Below are 21,732 nucleotides of genomic sequence, written 5' to 3'. Positions count from 1 at the left end.
TCTTAAGTACTCCCCTCCCTTCTTCTGATAACCAAATAAATACAGACCACCCAGAGAAGGTTTTAGTCTTAGCCCTGAGACAATTTCAAATTCTGTGAGAGGGTTTTGATCCTCCTGGAGCTCTGAAATTATTCCATTTGCCTCTTTTTATTTAGTCTTCACTGTGCACTCATTTGGGAGATTGCAGACCTGATCAGTCTGCAATAACTAAGTGATATTATTAACCCAACACTTGTCCTTAGGGGGTACAAGTTGAGAGTATTTAGGGATGTAATGTTATGCTACTACAACTTATTTTCAAATGGTTTCACCAAAAATGTTTTGTTTTATTTTTTTGAGTCAGGGTCTGGCTATGTAGTTTAGGCTGCCCTTGATCTCACTGGGTAGCCCAGGCTGATCTTGAACTTATGGCAATCTTTCTGCCTCAGCCTCCCAACTGCAGGGATTCCAGGAGTGAACCACCACATTCAGTATTTTGAAATCACATAAATACATATATGTATTTATATGTAAAACGTGATGAATTTATATGTAAAACAGTGAAAGGTTTACACTGTTCAACTTTTTTCCCTTTAGTACTGTGGGCTGAACCCAAGGCCTGCACACTGAGCTATGTTCTAGCTTTATTTTGTTTTTCACAGAGTCTTGCTAATTCAATGAATTACCCAGGCTGGGCTCTAACTTGTAGTTCCCCTGCCTCAGCCACCCAGAGTGCTGGCACTACAGGCATGCACCACCACACTCAGCTTGCACTATTCAACTTTTCTGTAGGTTTGAAATTGATTGGGGTTCTTTGTTTGGTTTTGGTTTTTTGGTTTCTTGAGACAGAGTCTTGCTATGTAGTTCAGGCTGATCTTGAACTCACTATATAGCCCAGGCTGGCCTCAAACTCATAGCAATCCTCCTGCCTTGGTCTTCCAAGTGCTGGGATCACAGGTGTGTGCCACCAAACCCAGTGGGTTTGAAATTTTCAAAATGAGAATTTTTAAAGTATTTAGCAGCTATAGAAATATATAAAACATTAAGGAATACTAAATTTTAAAATTACTCATCATTTGGAAAAATCTATTCTTGCTATGATTCTGCTTACAACCTTCTTTAGCATCCCACTACTCCTAGGAGAAAGACAAAATCACCTAATAAGATCGTAGCCTACCACATCTGGTACCTACCTCTTCTACCATTATGGTGGTTCACCATCATGTTTCCCGCCCCGCCTCCCACTCTGCACCAGGCTCTGACAGTACATACCTATGCCCTAACTACTCCAGAGGGATCCAATCCCCTGGAGTTCTCCCCCTTCCTAACCTTTACACATGCGGCTACCCCAGCCTAACTAAGGGAACTAAGAAGCGAGTTTTTATGTCCTCTGTCTTGGACGGTTGGTTCCCCTAAATCTGCTCTTACAAGTTCTCTCTAGCCCCCAAGTCTGGGTGACATGCCCCCTTAGCAAACTCCTGGGTCTCTTCAGAGCATTTAGCACACCATATTGAGATGGTCGGCTCATTTATCTCCTCCAGTGTTTGGTAAACTGAGACAGGCATTTTTATTCCACTCTCACCCCCTCCTGCATTGGTTTGGTACACAATGATATATGTATTCAGTACAAGGAGCTGAGTTCTGTTTTCTTGTATCTAAAGTAGAGGGGCCTGGATGAGCTATTGGTAATAAGACTGATCGAATAGTCTCCAACCCTAACTGTGCAGGAAATCCCTTTTCTGTTTCATTGGTGTGGTGTAGAACCTCTGATGACCTTCCGAGTTGGGGGACCTGGGGACTACAGTACCCATCAACCCTCGGGGTACCACGTGATGCTTCGGTGCTCTCGCGGGTTGGGAGTACTACATTTCCCAGCGCGCCCCGGGACTTCCGGAGTACCGGCTCCCTGTGGGTTTGTGGTAGCCGAGGCTAAGCTACTGGTAAAAAAGGGCCCACTTTTGGGCTTCCCAGGACCTGACTCACCCAAAGCACGGAGTTGCACATGCCCTATTTTTGCAGTTTCCTGCCATTCCCTCCAAATCCCTTTAGTAAGCAGGAGGCTGTGGTCCCGGCCTCTGAAAGCCCTCACCCCTCCAGTGCCTGAAGCTAGAAGCCAAACTACCGGGTCCCACGAGCGGAGGCGGAGCCGCGGCGTGCCGCAGGTAGAGGTGGCGGGGGAAGGGCTGGCCTTGCGGGCCGTGGGTGGCGCAGGGAAAGGCCCTCAGCTCTCGGGTCTTCGTCCCTGCAGCAGCGGATGTTGAGTGGGCAGTTGGTCCGACGCCTGGGCTCCATGGCCACCCGCGTGCGCTCGTCCCCGGGCGGCGCGGGACCCGAGCCCGTGGGCCCGGTGGAGGCCGCCATCCGCGCGAAGCTGGAGCGAGCCCTGAGCCCCGAGGTGCTGGAGCTGCGCAACGAGAGCGGCGGCCACGCCGTCCCGCCTGGCAGCGAGACGCACTTCCGCGTGGCGGTGGTGAGCTCCCGGTTCGAAGGGCTGAGCCTCCTGCAGCGGCACCGGCTGGTCCACCAGACGCTGTCGGAGGAGCTGGCCGGGCCGGTGCACGCGCTGGCCATCCAGGCCCGGACGCCCGCCCAGTGGAAGGAGAACCCGCAGGTGGGCGCGAGCCCGCCCTGTCTCGGTGGGAGCCGGAAGACGCGAGGAACCCCTTGACCCCAAGAGACGGGGGAGGACCCGCCTCTGAAGGGGCTGGCTGAGAATAAACGATTAAATTACCACGCATTATGGTGATTCGCAAGGACAGCGACCTCCGGGACCTCCGGGCTCCGCGCCCGGCACGCGCGTGTTCTCCAGAGGTAGCTCACCGAAGGCCGGCTCACCAGGGCAAGCGCAGTCGCGCGCTGGGGCTCTGGCCCGACCCTTCGGCAGCGGGTGCCTAGTTCCGCGTTAACTTGTGACTGAGGAACTGCACCAGTCACGACTGGGAACAGCCCCCACATTAAAGGAGAAATTCTGTGAGGCATATTGCAGTGTTGTTAGTACTTACGGAAAGTAAGTACTGCTTCTGCCGGTGGTGTTCTAGAGGGAAGAAAAGTATCCGTAGGCCTGGGTGGCCAGGAGGGGATTCTTGGGAGAAGTGAACTGCTGTACTGGGTCGCTAAAGTGTAGTGGCCTTACGCTAGAAAGGAGAGAAGTGTTCCTGAGCAAAGGCAGAGACTGGACTGGGCAGTGGGTTATCGGACAAAGCAGGGGGAATTGGGGCTGGGGGTGTAGCTCAGCGGCACACCGCCTGCCTGGCAAGCACGACGTCGAGAGTTCGATTCCCGGTACGGGAAAAAGAAAACCAAAAACAAACAAACAAACAAAAGCAGGGGAGATTGGCAGGAACACATTTAAGCTTCATCTTGCGGGGAATGTTTGTCTTTTGACAGCTTGTTTCCAAAAAGGATTTGTTTATGAGAAAAACTTTTTTTTTTTTTTAAAACCACAAAGTAATGAAAAGAGGTTAAGGCCCCTTTATGTAGGCCTCTGCTGATGAGGCTTCCAAACATTACATAGCTTTTTTTGCCATTCCTAGAGATTGAACTGAGGGTCTGCACACTGAGCTACATCCCCAACCCTTTTTCTTTTGAGACAGGGTCTTGCTAAGTTGCTAACCTGCCCAGGCTGAGCGCCCATTTGCACTCCTCTTGCTTCAGCCTCTCAGAGTGCTGGCATTACTGTACAGGCATATGCCACCGTGCCCAGGTTAACATTCTGAGAGGAGCTCAAGTAATGTCTATAACTTTCCAGTAATCTCAATGTGGAAATTACTGTAAAAGAAGGCTGCTTAACCTATCTTGACCATTTCTGGCTAAAGAGTTTAGGCTGCATCTGCTTGGGCAGTAAGAAGTCTTGGAGAATTTTGAGAGAGCATATGGGGACAGACTGACCCAACAGTGATATGTAAGTGGGTTGGCATAGGAGGGTAGAGGCACAGATCAACCAAAAGTGAAGGTAGAACCCTGACTTAGAGGGCAGCTGTGGGAGTGGAAAGAAAGGAGTTGATCTGAGAACTGCTATTAAAATCAGAAAATGACTTAATTGCAGCCCACGGAAGCTCATTTAGAATGTAAGCTTTGAGGTCCCCTACCCCCTGAAAAAGGATTTGATTCCATAAGTCAAGAGTAGCATCTGGGATCTCTATATTTTAAAGACACCCCAGGAAATTTGGACAAACATCAGTTATATTTTTTATGGTTTTGGAGACAGAGTCTCACTATGATTTTCAGGCTGGTCTTGAACTCACTTTAAAGACTAGGTTGGCCTCAGACTTGGAGGAATCCAGTTGCCTCAGCCTCCCATGTGCTGGGATTACAGGCATGTGCCACCACGCCTAACTAGTTGGTTCTATTTTTAGGAAACATTATTCCAAGTTTTTTAAAGCTGGGAGGGTTAGAGAGCCCTCCACCTGTGACAGTGGAAATCTCAGGGTGTAGAGAGGCCAATTTAGGAAGTAAATGTGATCCATCATGTTATTCTGGCTTCCAGATTAAAGAGGGAGCTGCTTTTAACCACTGTTTTTTATTCTCAGGATTGTCAGAATGGACTCAGATATAGGAGGAGAGGCAAAGAAACAGCCATTTTGGATTTTAAGGATTTGTTTCCTTTTATTTTCATTAGTATTTTTCATTTCATTTTTCACATCAAGAGTCGGGTTTAGGGTTCCCCAGGTGAGCAAGGAGATGGATGGGTCTCCCTGGGAGGCAGGGGAGAGGGCTGCGTCCAGCAGGCGAAGGGTGAGGGAAGAGCACACCCGTACACTGGGCACTGAGGAGAAGGCAGTCCTTTATCACAGACACCAGAGTTCAACAGTCACCACCTGGTTCGGTTACAAAATGGAAGTGACCACAGGTTGAGGACACCAGACGCAGCATGAAAAGGGTGAATTTGGATTTTCTTTGTTGTTATTTTCACTTTTTTCCTTTTAACTTTTTAAAACATTTTACAAACAGCTAAAAACTACAACACATCACAGCTACGGGGGGTGGGAGGAGGGCACCAACGAAAGCAGCTACACAGATGGGTGGGACAGGGGCAGCTTCACCTACAGAGGCTACTGTGTGGAAGGGTGAGGTGGGGAAACAGGTTTCTGGTCTCTGCATTAGGGGTTTCTCACTGCCCAACCTCTCCCCGCTTTTAGAGGAGTTGCCAGGAGGGCCCCTGCTTCCTGCCTCACCCCAGCTCCTTGTGCTTTTTGATCTGGTGGTTTGACCATATCCCTGGGTTCCCTCCCCTCCTGCTCCCCAGCCTGTGACAGACCTTGGGGCCTTGGGGAAGCAGCTGTGTGCTTCCTGTCTGCTGTGGTGGGCAGAGCCTTTCCCTCCAGAGGAGGCCTTGGCTTGACAGGAAGGAGAGATAGGCCTTGTCAGGTGCCCTCAGGTCTCCCTAGACCACAGGTCTCTTATCCCAGCCTGGCCTAGGGCTTCACCCTCCCAGGCCCAACACAGATACAAGCTTCAGCCAGATACTATGGGAGGCAGGGTTGTGTGTGTCCACTGAAATTCCCTTGGCTTATATTTGAGGACGGTATAGTAATACCATCACGGCGTGGCACACGCACACACACATACATAAATGGACACACATTCACACACAGTCCTGCTGAGCTGCCTCAGAACTTAAATAAATAAATTAATAAATAAGAACCAGAAAGCTAATTTTATAAAATTCAGGCTTCAGAGTTGTAGCCCAAATTGAAGGGAAAGTGGAGACCAGAGGGCCAAGGTTTATTGCTGCTCCCCAGCATCCAACAGGATGTGTGAGAGGACGCGGGGCCCTTCCGCCCATAAGAAGTTCTTTTGGTCCGCGGTGTATACCCAGGCCCCAGCTCCCAACAGAACTGCGCGTCCACGGTTTCACCAGGGCCTAAGCAGAGGGAAGGAGGGGGGAAGGCAGGAAGCCTATTCCGGAACCCCTGAAGCAGGGAAACAGGGCCCCTCACTAACACAGGGGGAGCAAGGTGGGCTCAGCCTTCTCATGTGCAAAGTCAAGGGTGGCAGGAGGTGGGGAGTAGTGCTTCATCCCAAAACTGGGATGGAAAAGCCTTCCCTGTAGGCCCTGCCCACGGGGTCACACATGCACACACACACGCACACACGGCTAAGACACCGAAGGAGTGGGGAGTGAGGACTCCGGGGGCCAGGGGGGCAGGGCAGGGAGGGGAGAGAAGGAGCGCTGGTCTCACAGTGAGCCTGCCATCCCCAAAGCCCCAGAGAAGCCCCTCACTGCAGCACCTGCCCCCGGGTCTCAGGCAGCTTCAGGGCCAGAGAGCTGCCAAGGGCAAGGGCAGCTGAGGCAAAGAGGATGGGGGCAGCCTTGGTGATCCCCACAAAGGATGTGAAGATGCTGATTCCCAGCACAGCTGCCAGTTTACACAGGGCATTCAGGAAGCCGAAAGCTGTGGTCCTGCTCAGGAGGCCCCAGTGCCAGGTGCAGCGCAGAGCCCAGGAGGGAGACAGAGTCAGGGAGGGGAGGGGTAGATAAGGAATACAGACAAATCGGGAAACAAGGAGGAAAAGAAACCCAAAAAAAGGAGATTAATATTTAAAACTGCAAGTAGTAATTACAAAAACTCAGCTTTTAGAGGAGAAACACGTGTCCTCCTACTCCCAAAGATGTTCCTGTATAGCCTCCTTCCTCACCCCACTTCTCCTGCCCTCTGCACCCTAAACTTGCTGCCCTGCCCCCACCGCATTCCAGCTACCTCTTGTCCGAAGGGTAGAGTTCAACAGTCAGCACATCCAGCGCGTTCCAGGAGGCGATGCTCACCCCGCCAAAGAGGCAGAGCAGCGCGATCATGGCCGACTCACTGTTCCCAAACGACAGGAAGAAGCAGGAGACGCAGGACATCACACTGGAGCCAGCTGGAGCAGAGAGCGGCAAAAGCTTGAGCCTGGCCGTGAGGACACCCATTTGGGTCCCCAGCTGGTCCCATCTGCCAGCTCTGGGACAACCCCACAGGAGACTCTTTTCCCAAGATGGCCAAAAGACAGGCTTTTCACTCATCCTCCACTTCCTTGTGATTGTTTATTAATAAAGTCAATTACAACTATTTATTCAGTGCCAACTACGGGCCAAGCATGCATCACTCTACCGACCCTGTAGGGCTGGCACCATGGCTTCCGCGTCACAAATGATGCTGGGCTGAGAAAGGCTAACTTGGCCAGTGGAAGTGGTGCAGGTGAGACACAAACCCACAACCTCAAAACCTGTGCCCTATGTGCTTGCTGTTCTGCCTATCTCCTTCCCCCTCCAAAGAAGCTTCTATACCTTGGCCACTCCATCCTGCAGCACCCCCAAGCAAAACATGAGAAAGAAGCCCTCAGACCAGTATCTTCCACAGCCCAACTACTGATAGCATCCCAGTCAGGCCTGAGCTACCCCGACCCCGCCTGCCCACTTACCAAGCATTCTGAGCCTGCCAATCTTGTCCATGAGCAAGGCAGACACAATATTCCCCGGAAGCACAGCCAGTGTCCCCAGGAAGCTGACGAAGTACACCATGTAGGCACCCTCCCCCGTGCCCGTCACGTCGAGCTGGCAACCCTCCTTGTTGTGCAGGAACGTGCTGTTCACCAGACGGCTGTTCACAAACTTGTAGTCAAACAAGTCTAGGGTGAAGGCCAAGACACACAAGTGGTTACAGAAGACAGGAAAGGGCTCTCTGCTTGTGGGGGTTCTCAAAATCATCCCAGACACTCATTACAAAATATGAAAGACTTATCACCATGGGAGCTAGGAATTGTAAAGACAAAATGACCATAAACTATCAAACAATTTGACTGTTTCCAAGGTTTCCCATTCTGTCTTTACTTTGTGCTCATTCTTTTGCGGGGGGTACCAGGAATTCAACTCAGGACCTCCTGCTTGCCAGGCGGGCACTGTGCTACTGAGCTATATCCCCGGCCCGTTGTGTTCATGCCTTTTGTCCACTTAAGCTGACGATAAGCCATAGCAGTACCATGGGTCTAGAAAATTTTTCTGAGAAAAATATTAGAAGTATGAAGTCCTATTCACTATTTTTTTCTTGCAAGATGAAAAAAGCTTACTCAGTACTCCATTTAAAGATGAGACACCTCAGTCTAGCTCACAAATCAGCATTTCAGGTGCATATAACTTGAGAAACACTGTTAAAGAAATAAATTACTGCAATAATTCCCAACTTTTCCCCCATCAAATATGCCTTTTATTGTTTTTTTTCCCCAGGGACCTTGTTCTGAATTATTTTTGCCCTCTTCAAATGTACACTAATATTACTGCCCTGAGTTATTACCATTCCAGCCAAAGGCAAAGAAACTTGATGCTTCTGTCAGATATTCTGTCACCAAAAAATGTCCAGTGTCCATTGCATTTTCCAGATTTTTGGTGCTTGTCATTAAGTTCCCATCCCACTTTCCCCCAGGGTTCCAGAGGCTCTCAGCTTGGAAACCATAGGCCAGTGAATGGGGAATGACTCCTTCACCCTCAAGATCCACTCAGCTCTTTGGGCGGAGCCCCGCCCCCCCTTACCAGTATTATAGAACACAGTGTTGACGAATGTGCAGTTTCGGAAGAATGTGTTGCTGGATGTGACGTCCTCGAAGTAACACTCCTCAAAGAGGGAATCTTCAAAGGACACTGACTTCAGACGTAGCCCAATGAACCTGAAAGGGCAGGATGATGAAACCCTGCCTGCTCATCTTCATCCCCTCTCCCCGTCAGTAGAGTAATGGGCATCTTGGCATTGAGGAGAAAACACCTTGCCTTGAAATCTCAGACTCATGAGATAAGAAGTAAAGTTTAACAGTCGCCACATACTTGTCATTGAAGTACTGTCCCCCTCGGTGGATCTGATTTTCCAGAGTGAAGTTGAAAGTCACATGCTCTACACGCTCCCCAGGGAACACTTTGGTGCGGGCCGCATAGTCCACGGCCTGCAGATGGCGGATCATGTCAGGAAACCAGACAGTCAGACCATAGTAGCTGGAGAATCAAGAGCAGTGGAATCAGACAGGGCAGACTCAACACCAGAACCAGACAGTCCATACTGAGCCAGAAACGGGCCTGCATCAGGGCATTCCTCACCTTCAGCCTCATCTCGCACTCTTCCCTTCCCAACTGCTGTGGTTCTAGGGACTTTAGGGTCCTTTCTGCCATCTACCACACTGTTTCCTTTTTGGTTTGGTTTTTGAGAGACAGGGTCTTGCTATGTAGTTAGGGTGGCCTTGAACTCATTATGTAGCCAGGCTGGCCTCAAACCCATAGCAATCCTCCTGCCTCAGCCTCCCAAGTACTACCACACTCTTTCATATCTCCCAAGCATCTGTTCTTCCCTCTGCTTAAAACTTTCCCAACCCTCACTCCACAGACTCTACCTCCCATTCATCCTTCAGAATTTGGGTCCCCAACCCCAAGTCCCAAGTGCTCCACAGTACTTTACCCTCCCACCATGGCCCATCACCCGCTTCATAGCAGGATTTATCTACTTTGACTGGGTCACACCCACTTCATCTCAGCACAGTACCCGTGCAGAACAGAAATGGAATCTCGGTCAGATACAAGCATGTGCTGAAGGAATGAACACAGTAGAAGAGCTGGATGGAGCAGCAGGGGGCATCTGAACAACACCCTCTCCTTGGTTTCCATTTGTCCCCTCCATTCAAGCTTTCTGCACCTCTCTCCCAGCCCACCCGCCACCAGGACCACCACATGGCTCCCACCCCGCTCACTCCTCACCTGAAGGACATGGTGAACCACACACCCATCATCATCAGGGTGATGCGTCGATATTCTGGACCGAAGCAGGAGAGGAAATTCCCCCAGACCTACAAGGGACCAAACCAAGGCAGAAGGTGGCTGTGCTGACTTTTAGAACACACAGATCCCCACCTTTCCGCCCTACCCCCATACGAGTCTACCGTCCCCGCTCACCCAGGCTCAAGCCCTGCCTTCCTCGCCACCTCTCCCGGTCCCTTCTCTGCCTTCATGTCCCATCCCCTATTACCTGCCCCCCCAGGCTCAAGGCCCGGACCCCCCAGCGCTGGTACCAGGTCCCTGTGTCTGACTGGATCTCAATCAGTTCATCCTCCTGATGAATTGTCTTAATGTGAGTTACCTGAGGTGAAGAGAAGGAATGAGCAGTCACACACACTGTTTTTCCCAAGCCTCAGTGGGGCCTGCCTCAGTTTCCCTGCAGTGGCAATATCATGGGGCAGAGTGTGGTCTGAGGTTTCCAGAAAAGTAGGTGGAGGGAGCTCAAGAAAAGGGCCCAGTGGGGGCTGGGGCTGCAAAAGCTTGGCGGTTGGGTGGGGAGGTCAGTGGCTTACTGAGAATACTCGTTCTGGATGTCCCTTGGCACGCATGTTGGTGTCATGAACCTGCTTCAGCACCATCCAGGCTTCGTCATGCTTTCCATTCTAGAGCCACAGACACAACCCCACACCACAGTCAGCCCTCCCTGACCCCGGCTCACAGAGCTCCTCCCTCCAACCTGGCTTCTGGAGACCCAGGACACAAAAAAGCCCAAGCCCACCCACAACCCCTGGCCCGTGGCCGTGTATCATCCCAAACTGGGGTGTAGCAGAACATAACCAGACCTGGGCAAGATCTGGGGGTAGGGGACTGCCCTGGGACACATGCAAATGTGGGTCTTAGGGATTCCCTGAGAATGGAATGGAAAGAAAACCAGAAGGGGAAGGGCAAAGAGGTGGGGACTTTTCTTGAGCCATAAAGTCAGGGCCAGACCCAAGACCCATGCCTGCAAATCTTAAGCCAACCATAGTTGAACATGTTCCTGATGTTTGTGCCTACAGGTTCCCTCTAGAGATGCATTCTGAGACAAAGAAGCAAGATCAGCGCCCCCGAGTACAGACCCTTGAGGAAGGAAGGCAGCCAGACAGGACCACACCAACCCACAGCAAGTGACTAAACACAGAGGCCCCTGCTGCCCGCCATCACCCACCCTACCCAGCACGGCCCCATTCACCTCCAGGAAGAAGCGGGGACTCTCAGGCTGCGTAGTCAGAGCCCCAATGGCAAACACAGAGGGAAATGCGCAGACGAGGACAAAGACTCTCCAGCTATGGAACTGGTAAGCAGAACCCATCTGAAAACTCCACCCTGGCAGAGACAGAGTCATAGCATCAGCAGAGAAGCCAGAGGCTGGGGCTCCTAGCGCAGAAGCACAGGAGAAGAGGGAGGTGGGCCGGACTGGGGTGCACCCTGGGGACGGCTCACCATAGTGGGGAATGATGGCCCAGGCCATAGCAGCTGCGTACACTCCACCGATCATCCAGAACATGCAGAGCCAGCTCAAGTGCTCCCCGCGCTTCTCCTGGGCCAGAAACTCCGAGAAATAGGAGAAGACGATGGGGATGGACCCCCCAATCCTGACAGCAGTGAGAGTGCAGTGTTTTTGGTCACTGTTATTCTCAGTTTCAGCGTAGAAAGTGCCCATCTCCCTGATCCCCTGCCCCAGTGCTCTGAACTCCCAAGCTCCTTCCATCTTCCAGGGTTTTGTTTTTCTGGGTTGGGTTGCTTTGTTTTGCTTTGCTTTGCAGTACTGGGATTGAACCCAGGACCTGGACAATGAGCTACATCCCTAGCCCTTCTTACTTGTTGAGACCAGGTCCCACTAAGCCACTAAGTGGCCCAGCCCGGGCTTAAACTTGTGATCATCCTCCTGCCTCAGCCTTCCAGAGTCCTGACCTTATAGGTATGTGTCATCATGCTGGCCCCTGCCATAGCTTTTTTTTTTTTAGACAGAGTCTTACTAGTCAGGCTGGCCTTTAACTCACTATGCAGCCCAGGCTGTCCTCAAACTCATCGTGATCCTCCTACCTCAACCTCCTGAGTCTTGGGATTGCAGGCATGTGCCACCACACCTGGTCACTTTTGTAGCTTTCAGAGACCCCCAACTCACGCATAATGTCCCACAAGCTTCTCTCACTGCCAACCATCAATCGCCCCACCCTTGGTTAGTGGTAAGCAGGCAGGTGGGTCTCAGAGGAAGGAGGGGAATGAACATTAAATCTTGAAGGTGACTAGAGTCAGTGGGAAAGGATGATAGTTGCAGAAAAGGGACCCTTTCCAGACAACAAAGATGGGCAATGAACGGCAGGAGGGCACAGGCCAGAAAAGAATAGTTAGGGCCTGCAGGAGCTGACGCAAACAGAGGTGTGGAGAGGGCAGATTCAGTTGTTGCCGTGTGCATGTTGTCAAAAGCAGGGAATGTGTAGTCTGGAGGAGATAACTCTAGGGCTCACAGGAGCCCAGGGCTGAGGCCAAGGCCCATCAGGCCTCCCTGTGGAGAAAAGCTCGGGAACAGGACTAACATGGAGTGCAGGCTCAGGACTGGACCAGGCATGGAAGGGCATCCTGGACGGCAGCAGACAGGCCCAGGGCAGGGGAAGCCTAAAGATGGTGGCAGAAGAAAGGAATTCATTCATTCATTCATTCAGCTCACACATATTTTAATATCTGGTCACCTAGCATTATGCTGGGCCCTAAAGAATAACAGTGACCAAGGTACAGGCCTGGCTTCAAAGGGCTCAAGCTGTGGATACTCACCCAACCCCAGAAAGGAGGCGGCAGAAGAGGAAAGTGCCATAACCCTGGACGAAGGATGAGAAGAAGGCGAAGACGCTGTTGACTGACAGTGAGATGAGCAGACACTGTCTCCGACCCAGCCGATCAGCCAGACCCCCCCAGAGGAAGGCTCCCACCATCATGCCCAGGTAGACAATGAGGCCTGGAGGGAAGAAGAGGACAGGCAGGAGGGCCGTGAGCAGCCCGCCTCAGTTCTCCCTTTAGCTGAGCATCTCTAGCTGAAACTACAGCAGAACCAATCAAGGGTCTGATGAACTGCTAGAAGCCAAGTCTACCCAGAGATAAAAGCAAGTGAGAACAGGATCTGCCTGCATGCCCAGATCCTCCCTGGGTCCTCTCTATCCTCCCTTAAAGCAGCAGGAGGTCTCTCTTTTATTCCTTGGTATATGTGCTGCTGAAGTGAAGTGAGCACATCTCTTTTATTCCTTGGGAAAGGGGCTCAAATTTCTTTCATCTTCCCAGGAAATTCCCCACACAAATCCATCCTTCAATCCCAGTCCCAATGCTTCAGGTCCTAAAACTCCCCAGATTATTGTTTCCTTCATCAAATCAGAACTGGAATTGATTTTTAAAATCATCTACTCTGCAAAGCGCCTGCCTGGCAAGCGCAAGGTCGTCAGTTCGGTTCCCGGTACCGGAGAAAAACCAAAAAAATAAATAAATAAAATAAAATAAAATCATCTACTCTGTAGGGCATGGTGGCATATACTTGTAATCCCAGCACTCGGGAGGCTGAGGCAGGAGGATCAGTGTGAGTTGGAGGCCAGCCTGGGCTACAAAGTGAGTTCACAACCACCCTGAACTACATAGTAAAACTTTGTCTCAAAATGCCAAAATAAATAAATTAATTAAATTAAATCATCTACTCTAAACTTTGCATTTTACCCAAACTCAGCCCCTGGGAAGAGATCTATCCAAGGCATAGCAAGGCCTCCATCTTTTCTCAGTGAGTCTAGAGGCTCCCCGGGTCCCCACCAGGACAGGCCATCAGACACCACCCGCCTCCTTGAACACTCCCAAGTGTGGACGAGGGACTTGGGATCCCTACCCTCACCACCCCAAACTGATCCTCCCATTTATCCCAGAGAGTTTGAATACTGGCTTCATGTTCCCCATAGGGAAAGGAAACCGGGTAGCAAGAGTGAAGGCTATGAAGAAACATTAAGCCCAATGTGGCGGCACATGCCTGAATCCCAGCATTTTGGGAAGCTGAGGCTGGAGGATTACAAGTTTGAGCCCAGCCCGGGCCACTTAGCAACTTAGTGAGACCCAGTCTCAAAACACAAAAATGTTTAAAAGAGCTTGGAATGTGGCTGAGAGCAAAGGCCCTGGAGCTTAATCTCCAGTACCACAACAAAAAAGAGAGAAGAAATACTAAACGTAACCCATCCTGCCATCGCCACGTCTTGCAGAGCTAAGCAGACCACCATCTACCCAGCCATCAGCCCAAGTCCCAGGCCAGCTGCTTTTCCCCAAGCCCCTTTCATACACAGCCTCACCGACACAGCTCCCAAAGAGGGTGCGAGGGGACAATGTACAGAGGCACCCCGGGCCCTGTGGACAAGGCTTGGAAGCAGGGGCCGAGGGAGCCCAGTAGGAAGGATTAGAGCTATTCCCAAGATCAAGTGTGACTCCAGGTGTTTCTAGATTGGGACAGCGCCGGACTGGAGCACCCCCAACGTGTCTTACCCAGCATGCCCTTGTTGGAGTCAGAGAGGCACATGTCTTTCTCAGCACTGGGCAGCACGAAGCCCACGACGAAGACCTCAACACCGTCAGCCATTAACGCCAGGCCAAGCACAAAATAGAGCGTCCACTGAAAGCGGCCATGGCCACACTCCCGTAAGATGGCTTCATACTGCTGGGCCAGTTCTTCCCGTTCTTTCCGCCGCTGGGCCTCCCCACGGCCCCCAGGAGGGCCTTCCCCATCGCTCAAGCCCCCTCTCACTCCAGCCAGGGCCGCCCCATCTGCCATCCGCTCGCCTTTGCCCCCAGACTCTGCCCGGGGAATACCCTGATATTCGCCCTCATAGATCTCATCATCCTCATCATGGCCCTCAGTGGCATCACTGGATGCACCACCTTCCTCCTCATCCTGGGCCCCTTCTCCACGGTAATAGCCATCCGCAGGGGCAGGGTAGTCATCGTCATCCTCTTCCTCCTCGAAGCGAGAGTAGGATCTGCGGGAGTATTCATCCTGGACTCTGTCCAGGCCTTTCGCCACCTTCTTGGTCGCATGCTTCTTGACTTCCTTGGCAATGTCTTTGGCCCCACGGATGAAAGCTGCCCGATCTCGGAAGCCTTCTTCCATGATGGGGCTTCAGGGCACCTCCCCAGATCTGCTTCACTTTCCGCTCCTTTCAGCTTTTTGCTCAAGGGTGAAGTTATGTTCCAGTATCTTTGGGCTCAAAATAAGAGAAAATAGGACCTGGCCAGTGAGTGTCTAGGAGTGGAAAGGAAGACAAGGATGTCTGGTTTCCACCCAGTTCAGTATGGTGAGCAGGGAAGGGAACAGGAGACAGAGGAAGGGAGGGGAGGGGGAGCCAGGATAACACAGGAAAGGCTTCCTGCTTCTCTCCCAGGAACCTCTGGAGACCTAGAAAAAGAAAGACAAAAAGGAAGTTGTGCATCCTAAAATGGTGAAGGCCAATAAAGTAACGCTCTCAACCCTCAGTCCCACCTGGACCATGTAGCAAAGAGATGGTCTCCTTGCTTCAGGCCACCACGAGTAAAGAGGGATGATTCTCTGGGCCAGCTGTGGGGCATTCACATATTAGTCCCCTTTCTCTGACCTTGGAAGCCAGGCCCAATCACAACCACCTATCCTGAGCCCTCCTCTGGACCCCCTACCCTATATCAAGTTCAGACCCCTTGCTTTATTCCCAACCTGCAAAGAACAAAACAGAAAACATGAGAAAGCAGAATTCCTTGCTCTAGTCTGGTCTGGGGTTCCTGGGTACAGAGCTTGGGAAGATACATAGCAGCAAGCCAAGCCCTCTAACCAATGGCCTTCAGTCCCCTGGTGTCAGCTGGTTCTTTCCTGAGGTTCCAAGTTTATAGGCCTTCCAAGGAGGACTTTCTCCCAACACAGCCTACTGTGAGCTACCAGAGTCAGACAGACTTGGCCTTGACTTTCTGCTCAGCATTTACTTGCTAAGCAATCACAGGCATGTCCTAAACATCCAGGGCTCCGTTTCCTCATAGTTAAAAGAGGGCAAAGTAAGAATTAAACAACATAATGCATATAAGCTCCTGACCACGATACCTGGCACATAAAAAGTGACACATATTAGTTCTTACTATCAAGGCGACTGTAATATAAAGAAATGCCCTATACTACCTCACAAGGTCCCTCATCAAAAGCCATCTCTGGATGTTCTTCAGGGTGAACGTCAAGGAGAAGGGGACATTAGAAAAGGATGTTATCAAGGAGAAGGTTGGTTCAGTGCAACACTTGGACAGACCATCTAAATTGAAATCCCAAACTCTGCTACTTTCTCACAGTTCTTAGGTTACTTAATTTCTGTAAGTCCTCGTGTCCTTACATTTAAACTGAAAACAGGTCAGGCATGGTGCTGTACACCTGTAATCCCAGCACTCAGGAGGCTGAGGCAGGAGGGTCGTTGCGAGTTTGAGGCCAGTCTAGACTACAGAGTGAGCTCAAGACCAGCCTGAACTGCATAGTGAGACCCTGTCTCAAAAACACAAAAAATAAAAAATAAACTGAAGACAATTAGCCAGGGATAGTGGTACACAGCTGCATTGCCAGCACTCTGGAAGCCTGAGGCAGGAGGATCACAAGTTTGCCCAGTCTGGACAACTTAGTAGAGCGATCCTATCCCAAAACTGAAATAAAAAAGGGGCTGGAGATATTTATTGGCATAAGCATGAGAATTTAATCTCACAGAAGATGTGCTATAAACATCAGTTTTCCCCTTCCTATATATGGACAAGTGTGAAAGAAGCAGGAAGCAGCAAGGTACAGTTAGGAGGTCATACTTATGTGCTGCTGCCCAATATCCTCCCAAGAACCCTCTGTGTTTAAATTAATTCCACATTATCTCCCTTTAGACAGACACAGGAAGACCCAAAAAATGGAGTCTTGGAACCTGAGTAGAGCGGACAAGAGGGAAGATCAAAAGCTAAGAAGGTGATGACTGGCTGCTGCCACCTTCCCTCAGAATGTCATGTATGGTCCTCCTAGCACTGGTGAGGGTGGGACCGGAAATGACTGATCAGGGGAAAACATTTTCTAATGCGAGGGTCTAAAGTCCACAGTTGCACCTCATTCCTCCAGGGCCTCGACTCCTAATCCCCCTTAATCCTTTCTGCTTCTTCTCTAGAAGTCGAAGAAAAAGCAGTCCACAAATACCGCATTGCGTAGGCAGCTAGTGGAGAAAAAAGGGGGCCTTGAGCCTCCCCACAGAAAAGACTTTCTCCAAAGGGAGACACAGGATAACCTTCTTCCTTCACAGAAACAGAAGATGCAGGCCTACCTTCAGATCAGAGAGTATCCCCTAAAAATACACTGCCTCCTTCTGTTCCCACCCATCCAGGGCCTTCATTAAATCAATCTCTCTCTCCCTCTCTCTCTGTCTCTCTGTCTCTCTCCCTCTGTCTCTGTCTGTCTCTGTCTCTCTCTCATTGCGGCTGAAGAGGGTAAGTGATACTATGTGATTCAGAGAGAAGCACTGAACAGCACAGCGTTACACCCTCAGGACAAATGGAAGCAGTGGACCACAGTGACCAGAAGCAGTGACCCCTGTGTCACCTTCTTTTCTTCATGGTTCAGGGCCCAACCATCCTCCATGAAAGAGAAGGAACTGTGGAATTCCCTCAGTGCAAGGCAATCTGCATGCCTCTCTTTTCATTTCCTACCAAGATCCCCACAATCCGCCAGGAAGCAGGTGGACCCTATGTTTGTTGACACTGTTTACCCCTGAGAGGTACATGCAGTCTAGAGCAGGCTCCCACAGCCACAGCAGGACATGATGGCTCAACAGCCAGCTCCCTCCCAGCCAGCAAGCCCAGGAGGGAGAGAGAAGACACATTCTTTTCGCTGGTGAGGAAGTGGTGCTATTTTTAGTCCCCAAAGCAGCACAGAGTGGCTAAGCCTGTAGAAGAGAGACAACACTTGGAGAGGTGGAGGCCAAAGGAGACAAAATTCAGGTTTACAAGGGCCCTTTAGGGTGGCTGACCAGAAAAATGTGCCCAGATTTTCTGCAGCTGGTAGAAAGAGTGGGTGGGGGGCTCCCCAGCAAATGCTTCCTTCCTTCCAACTCTCCCCTGTCCATCAAGGGCCCTTACAGGGCATCACTCAGATCTCCCACTCACCCTACCCCAGGTGCAAGGTCATTAAGAAGCAGTCACTTGTCAGAACATTGGGGGGGGGGACAGAGCGCGCCTCCCCATTACAGCTAGATGGTCAGGCTCAGCTCCCACCCCAGGACCAACACAGGTGCACCTCCCCTCCCCACAGTCTACCCCTGGGTTAGACAGATGGGACCCTCCACAGTTGGGGGGTTCAGCTGAGAATGCACACAGGGAGGCAGAGGCAGAGATGCAGGAAGACACCTCCACAGCACACACTCAGAGACAGCCACTGCCAGCATCTGCAGCCACCCTCTAACCCCATCTTGCCTCAGCCCTGGTATGAAAGGCGAGCCCCAAGAGTTTACTAAGCCATTCCGCCAAGAACCACCCCACCCTTGGTCCTGCTGCTGGACAAGTGCCCAGCCTTACTCAGCAACCCCTGCCAGTCACTGCCTCCAGCCCCCACCCTCTGTGCCCCCAACACCTGATCTTCTGCCATCTCTTGTCCCCCGATGTTTCCATTCTTCATTTCCCTGCCCTCATCCTTCACCTGCCCTCCCTCCACTCCATTCCCCGCAAGTCCAGACGAGCAGACGGAGGCACATGCACTCTCTGGCCACAGCCAAGGTCATTTATCATTCATTCATGGGGGGCGGGGGCACGGTGAGCAGGGGACTGGAGTTTGACAGAATCACATCCTAACAACCCCTCCCAGGCCGATCTCTGAAGAGGGCAGTGGGGACTCGATAAAGAAAAACATATATATATATATATATATATATATATATATATATATTCCCTTAAACACACAACAACAGAAATAAATGCTGGTTTCCCAAAGCCTCACAAACCCCCCCACCACTACAGCTAGGACGGTCACCCTCCCCTTAAGCAAAGCATCGGAGGATAAAATGGCTGCAAGGCAAGGAAAGGATGCTTCTGCCAGGGTTGGATGGAGGTGACGGACTGAGAGAGGGTCTCACCTGGGCTGGGTTCCCCGGGTAGGGAGTCGGGGCGAGGGCGGGGGTCCGGCCGCGGGGCTGAGGCGGCAGCCGCGACTGCTCCGGGTCCCGGGGAAGCGGCACTGCAGACCTGCCCCCCCGCCGCGCGCGCGCTCCCGGCCCGCTCCCCCCCCAGCGCGCTCCCGGCCCCGCCCGCGCGGCTGAGCACCGGGAGAGACCATTGTGGGGGGAGGGTGGCGAGAAAAAGAGGTTGGGGAGAGGACTCAGGGCACAGGGGAAAAGGACGAAGGGGTGGAGGGGGTTGTCACAGGGACAGCTGGAAGTGACACACAGCCCTTCCCAGATCATTCCTCGTAAAAAAGGAAAGAAACTACAGAAAGACAAATAGTAATTTTAGGGAGACAGAAAAGGAGGTGGTGGTAAATGAGGAAACAAGGCAGCCCCTTCCTCGGCCTCTCAGCCCCCAGAGGGCAGAGTCCAGGAATTTCAGGGGCCCCTGCAGCCCGGGAAAACACCTCCCTTCTTCTTACCCACTGCTCTCCACCTCCTTTCGTGCAGCTCCCTTCCACACCCAGAGTGCTCAGACCCCAATTCCTGGATCTCTTAGAGAAAGCAAGGCTGGCACAGGGTGGTTTCTACCCTGAACAGCCAGGGGCAGATCCCTTGATGCCTGCTCTCTCCGCCAGAAACCGTGCTGATTATTTATCCGGAGTGCAGACGGCATCCGCTCATCCTCTCATTCACTCTCGGGTCACAGAGGTGAGTACCGGAGATGGGAGGAGTATTATAGGTCTGACCAACTGGACATCCCCCTTGCATTCATTTGCTCCCACCACTCAAAAAGGGTCCCCTCAGTCCCCTTCACTGCGTTCTTTTACTCCTCTACACACACACACACACACACACAGAGTTCTAGAGCAGGGAAGAACGAATTTTCGATTCTTTAATCTTTCCTTTATCCCTGTAACCAATAACCGGACTCAGAGATCCAAGATATATCTCCTGGTCACACAGACGATCATCCCTCTCCGGGAAGGAGACTGTAGGTGCTGTTTGAGGATGTCCATTCTGAGTGTATCTACCCCAGGTAAGGCCTTGGGATGTTTTGCACAAACACTGATCAACACATTGTTGGCTCTTGGCTAAGTTCCCTGCCTTTGTGCATCTCAGTTCTCTTGTCTGCAGAATAAGGTGTATTGTAGTAGAAGCTGCACCAGGTTCTTTTCAGTCCTAGTAGTGTACGATCTGCTTTACAAAATGTAGAAGTTTCAGAATGCTGGAAAACATTGTCTAAACAAGGTTGGCAGCCTGTGTCCCAACAGATCTCACAGGTGGTATTTGGCATGTTGAGCTTACGACTGGACTTGGGTTTTATATGATCCAAAGCTGAATTTTGCAAATATTAGTTTGTGCCAACAAAGTTCACAATTTATTAAAATGTAAAGCCATAATACATACTGTAAAAGTTTAACTGTCATTCAGACCGAAAAGAGTACATGTATTAGTATGTTCCCTAAAGCCAAACCAAAATCATGTCAATGTCTAAATGCACAATGATAGAACCGAACAGGATTTGTATCTTTAATGGCATCTGGCCATCCCCAATAAGGAATCATGCCAATGGGGCCAGAATACTCTTCTTGGCAACAGTTCTCTACCCCCACTTCTCTGCTACGGGCAACCTTGCCAGTGCTCCTAGACTACTTACTGTGATGGCTAAAATACTCTTTCTAGGATGCACTTGGAACACTTCTGCCCACATGGGCCTCAGGGACTCTCTCTTTACTAGAATTTCAGTGCTCATCCCTCTTCAGGTCGAGATATTTTTTATTTAAGCATGTTACTATTTCCAACAGGGTTATAGCCAAGTCCTGCTGGCAGGAAGCCATTTCTTCTCTTTAAGGTGATTTTGTATATTCTCCACGGATACATACTTGCTAAAATAGAAATATTGCACTTCGAAGAAAAACTTTTCTCCTCTTTAAATTTCGGGAAAATGTAATCATTTCCTCTAGATGCCACAGCTTCATCTTCCTCACCACCACTTCCTCAGCTCCCATGGCCAGCACTAATGTGAGTGTTCCTAGGGGCTCTGCCCTGGGCACCCCCAGCCTCTTTTTTTCCTCCCTTCCCCTCACCTCAGGCAGCCTTGTAGCTTTAACACTGTGTCTACCTTGATGGTTCCCACATTTGACCTCTATTCCAGACATTCCCAAATCAGAATGTCCCATCTACCTACTCGGTATCACCACATGGATATCTCAGCACTGGGGCAGCTAGAACTCCCAGGCCAACAGCCCCCAGCTGAAGCAGCTTCCTCCCTTTTACCTCATGTTTTCAAGTAGGTTGTGTGTGCTGTGACAGGAAAAAGATCTGAGAAGCATGGACCTGCAGGAGCTCCCCAGCTGGCTCACACCAAACAGCACTGTGCTGAACACTGCATGTTTCTGCCCAGGAACACCCCACCCTCCTGAGTGGAGCTTTTCCTCCACCGCCTAAGCAGCCTCTTTCCCTTCTCTCCCAGCCCACCCCAGCCCACCCCACCCCCACCCCACTGGGGATGATTAACTCCCAGGCCTTCACAGTCAGCTACATCTCCAGCCCTTTTTATAAATTGTTGCTAAATTGGCCAGATTGGCATCAAACTTGCAATCCTCTTGTTTCAGCCTCGCGGAGTGCTAAGATTACAGGTGTGAGTCACCATGCCCAGTTACCCTTCAGGATTAAATTCAGACATCGATTTTTTCCTGGAAGTTTTCCTGAATTTTCATGCCAAGTTAGACGCCTTTCCTTCTGCTCTGAAAATATGTTGTTTGAGTAACATTTTATGTATTTTTGTTGTTGTTGTTTGTTTTTTGAGTCAGGGTCTCACTATATACTCCAGGCTGGCCTCAA

At 50.9% G+C, this 21,732-nt stretch overlaps 2 protein-coding genes and 2 long non-coding RNA genes across 4 annotated transcripts; 3 read left to right on the top strand and 1 right to left on the bottom strand.

The window, feature by feature from the left end:
• The first annotated feature begins 1,846 nt into the window (after positions 1-1,846).
• Positions 1,847-2,953, top strand: Bola1 (bolA family member 1). The gene is made up of 2 exons (XM_005378710.2): positions 1,847-2,141; positions 2,228-2,953. Exon 2 carries the CDS (start codon positions 2,234-2,236, stop codon positions 2,645-2,647), a length of 414 nt encoding a protein of 137 aa, XP_005378767.2. The 5' UTR covers positions 1,847-2,141; positions 2,228-2,233; the 3' UTR covers positions 2,648-2,953.
• Positions 2,954-4,557: 1,604 nt separating this feature from the next.
• Sv2a (synaptic vesicle glycoprotein 2A) lies at positions 4,558-18,991 on the bottom strand. The gene is made up of 13 exons (XM_005378709.1): positions 18,859-18,991; positions 14,252-15,158; positions 12,524-12,704; positions 11,192-11,343; positions 10,941-11,074; positions 10,282-10,371; positions 9,960-10,070; positions 9,692-9,780; positions 8,774-8,938; positions 8,486-8,619; positions 7,381-7,587; positions 6,681-6,840; positions 4,558-6,382 (listed from the first exon to the last, which is right to left on the bottom strand). The coding sequence occupies exons 2-13, from the start codon at positions 14,871-14,873 to the stop codon at positions 6,199-6,201; spliced, it is 2,229 nt and encodes a 742-aa protein (XP_005378766.1). The 5' UTR covers positions 14,874-15,158; positions 18,859-18,991; the 3' UTR covers positions 4,558-6,198.
• LOC106147977 lies at positions 10,960-17,135 on the top strand. Its single transcript, XR_001233045.1, has 3 exons — positions 10,960-11,045; positions 16,634-16,712; positions 16,906-17,135. It is a non-coding gene; the product is annotated as an uncharacterized LOC106147977 (long non-coding RNA).
• Positions 18,992-19,521: 530 nt separating the features above from the next.
• LOC106147978 lies at positions 19,522-21,149 on the top strand. The gene is made up of 3 exons (XR_001233046.1): positions 19,522-19,596; positions 19,822-19,924; positions 20,694-21,149. It is a non-coding gene; the product is annotated as an uncharacterized LOC106147978 (long non-coding RNA).
• Positions 21,150-21,732: the final 583 nt, after the last annotated feature.

The sequence above is a fragment of the Chinchilla lanigera genome, unplaced genomic scaffold, assembly GCF_000276665.1.
Source record: "Chinchilla lanigera isolate Chin_1 unplaced genomic scaffold, ChiLan1.0 scaffold00012, whole genome shotgun sequence".
Classification (NCBI taxonomy): Eukaryota; Metazoa; Chordata; class Mammalia; order Rodentia; family Chinchillidae; genus Chinchilla; species Chinchilla lanigera.
The sequence above is the reverse complement of the archived record's forward strand: the minus strand, read 5'-3'. Positions and strand labels throughout refer to the sequence as shown.

What these genes read in the sequence shown, in the direction of transcription:
- Bola1 (XM_005378710.2), top strand. Translation starts at nt 2,234, where the DNA reads ATGTTGAGTGGGCAGTTGGTCCGACGCCTGGGCTCCATGGCCACCCGC.
- Sv2a (XM_005378709.1), bottom strand. Translation starts at nt 14,873, where the DNA reads ATGGAAGAAGGCTTCCGAGATCGGGCAGCTTTCATCCGTGGGGCCAAA. An exon ending in CTCCAACAAGGGCATGCTGG is followed by an intron (nt 12,705 to 14,251) that starts GTAAGACACGTT and finishes TCTTCCCTCCAG; the next exon opens with GCCTCATTGTCTACCTGGGC. An exon ending in CACTGTGTTCTATAATACTG is followed by an intron (nt 7,588 to 8,485) that starts GTAAGGGGGGGC and finishes CCTTCACCCTAG; the next exon opens with ACTTGTTTGACTACAAGTTT.